Below are 2,567 nucleotides of genomic sequence, written 5' to 3'. Positions count from 1 at the left end.
AATTGCGCCAGCTTCATTAAATCCAATTGGCTCACTATCCTCAATCCAATTCAAGCCAAACTTAATTCCTTGCTATTAAACTCTCTAAATGGAACAAAGAGGTTTTAAGTAATCTGGAAACTAATTTTAAGCAGCTCACCCAAAATCTTCAGCTGATTAAAAACGCAGAGGTGTTCAAAAATACATATTCCCAGATCGAAAATCTCCTTCTTCAGCAAGAGAGTCTATGGAAGGAAAAATCCAGATAGCCAATATCAACTTGGGAGATAGAAACACCCAATATTTTCATGCCAAGGCCACCACTAGACTTCGTAAGAATAAGATTCTGGCCATTAAGAGGGATGATAATACTTGGGCTAATGATGAAGTGGAAATATCGATGATTTTTGCTAATCATATTCAGCAGATATCCGCCACAGCTGGATCTACGATGTCCTCGAATATTGAGGATTGTTTCTACCCTCAAATCTTGGCTGCCCAGAATGAGTCTCTCACAGCGCTTCCTCAGTATGATGAGATTCGGATGCCCACTTTCTCTCTCAAGCCTGGCGCGGCTCCTGGCCCGGATGGCTTTCCTCCGTATTTCTACCAATCTAATTGGGAGACTGTCAAGGAAGATATTCAGCTTATGACTTCCTCCTTCTTTCAGAACTTTTCCTTGCCATCTATGTCTAACCACACACACATCTGCCTTCTTCTCAAAACTAAAACATCCCAATCGCCGGCAGATTATCGTCCTATAGCTTGCTGAACACCACCTATAAAATCATTACCAAAATTCTTGCTAATAGACTGAAACCCATTTTGGCTGATATTATCTCTCCTTTTCAAGGAGCCTATGTTCCTGGTAGACAAATCACCGATAATATTATCATTAGCCAAGAACTCATTCATTCTTTCAAAAAGGTTAAGGGTGCCAAAAGCTACTTTGGTCTCAAGTTAGACATGTCTAAAGCTTTTGACAGAATTGAATGGAGTTATCTGGAGAATGTTATGGATTTGATGGGGGTTTCGAGCATTTGGATCAATCTCATCAAAACATGCATCTCTACCAGTTCTATGGCAGTTCTCATCAATGGGCGTCCGGGCAGTACTTTTAATGTTAGTAGAGGCATTAGGCAGGGTGATCCTCTCTCTCCTTTTCTTTTTGCCATTGCCATGGAAGGTCTTAGTCTTTTAGAGAAAAATCGCAATGATTCCTCTTTCATAGGTTTTCCCATTCCTCACTCGAACCTCTCTATCAAACATCTCCTCTTCGCTGATGACTGTATCATTTTCGGGCAAAACTCTCTTGAGAATATTTTCAATCTTAAACAAATTCTTAAGGAGTTCAGCGAGGCATCTGGCCAGATGATTAATTATGCTAAATCGAACATCTTTTTCTCTAAAAACTCGCACCCTAAATTCAAACGCATGATTATCAGAGAACTTAAGGTTCATCAGTCGTCTTCTGGTGATAAATACCTGGGCACTAAACTTTTTATCGATCGCAACAAGAAACAAGCCTTTAATTCCCTCATTACTCAAATAAAAAATAAACTTGCCAAATGGCAAACTCATCTCCTCTCGCAAGCTGGCCGCTTGGTAGTTCTCTCCACTATCGCGGCGGCTGTTCCCCGATACCAAATGCAGTGCTTTGCCCTTCCTAAAGGCATCAGTGACAGCATTGAGTCTATTCAAAGGACTTATTGGTGGGGAAAATCCAAAACCTTCCATACTATCAACTGGAATTCTATTCGCAAACCTCGCAAACATGGTGGACTGGGTCTTCGTCTACCCCAACTTGATAATCAAGCTTTTCTGCTCAAACTTAACTGGCGCATAATCAACAACCCGGATGCTATATGGGTTCAAGTGCTTAAAGGAAAGTACTTTCCTAACTCTCACAAGCCCAAGCAACACAAGAATCATCATTCTTGGGCTTGGAAATCTATATCTAAAGACTACCATCAGAGTGAGTCTTATTTTTTGGAATATTAACAAAAGTGAACAAATCAATATTTGGACTGACTATTGGATACCTAATCATCCACCACCTATCACGAATGATAGAGGTTGTACGTTGGATAAGGTTTCTCAACTTATTACGAATGGTATGTGGAACTTAAACGTCATAAATATGTGTTTTAATAATGATATTTGCAGTGCCATTCTCAGCATCAATCTTAATCCGAACGATGAGGATAAAGCCATCTGGACATTGACTAAATCAGGTAATTTCTCTCACAAATCCATGTATAACTTCTTACGGAATAATACTATTTACACTACACAAGATCAGATGGATTGGTTCTTTATATGGAATATGAACACAATTCCTCGGATTAAACTATTTCTATGGAAATGTTGCACTAATAGCTTACCGGTAAAAGCTAAAATTGGCAAATTTATTAGCAATAATTACTCCTGTGTTAACTGTAATGAGGATGAGACGCTTGATCATGTTATGCTGCATTGCTCTTTCGCGAAAGCAATTTGGTTTCATTTCCAGGTTAGAACGGATCATATCACTACCACAATTCAGTGGACTCAACAATGGAAACCTCTTGGGGAAGAAACTATAAATC

The 2,567-nt window shown here is 39.4% G+C and overlaps 1 protein-coding gene across 1 annotated transcript; it reads left to right on the top strand.

Annotated features, from left to right (window-relative positions):
• The first annotated feature begins 226 nt into the window (after positions 1-226).
• Positions 227-751, top strand: LOC147567744 (uncharacterized). Its single transcript, XM_086657841.1, has one exon. The coding sequence runs from the start codon at positions 227-229 to the stop codon at positions 749-751; it is 525 nt and encodes a 174-aa protein (XP_086513967.1).
• The last annotated feature ends 1,816 nt before the right edge of the window (positions 752-2,567 follow it).

This window comes from Eschscholzia californica, unplaced genomic scaffold (genome assembly GCF_041429995.1).
Source record: "Eschscholzia californica isolate CP2 unplaced genomic scaffold, dmEscCali1.0.p SCAF_1, whole genome shotgun sequence".
Lineage (NCBI taxonomy): Eukaryota > Viridiplantae > Streptophyta > Magnoliopsida > Ranunculales > Papaveraceae > Eschscholzia > Eschscholzia californica.
Note: the sequence above shows the minus strand (reverse complement) of the source record. Positions and strands in the feature narration are given on the sequence as shown.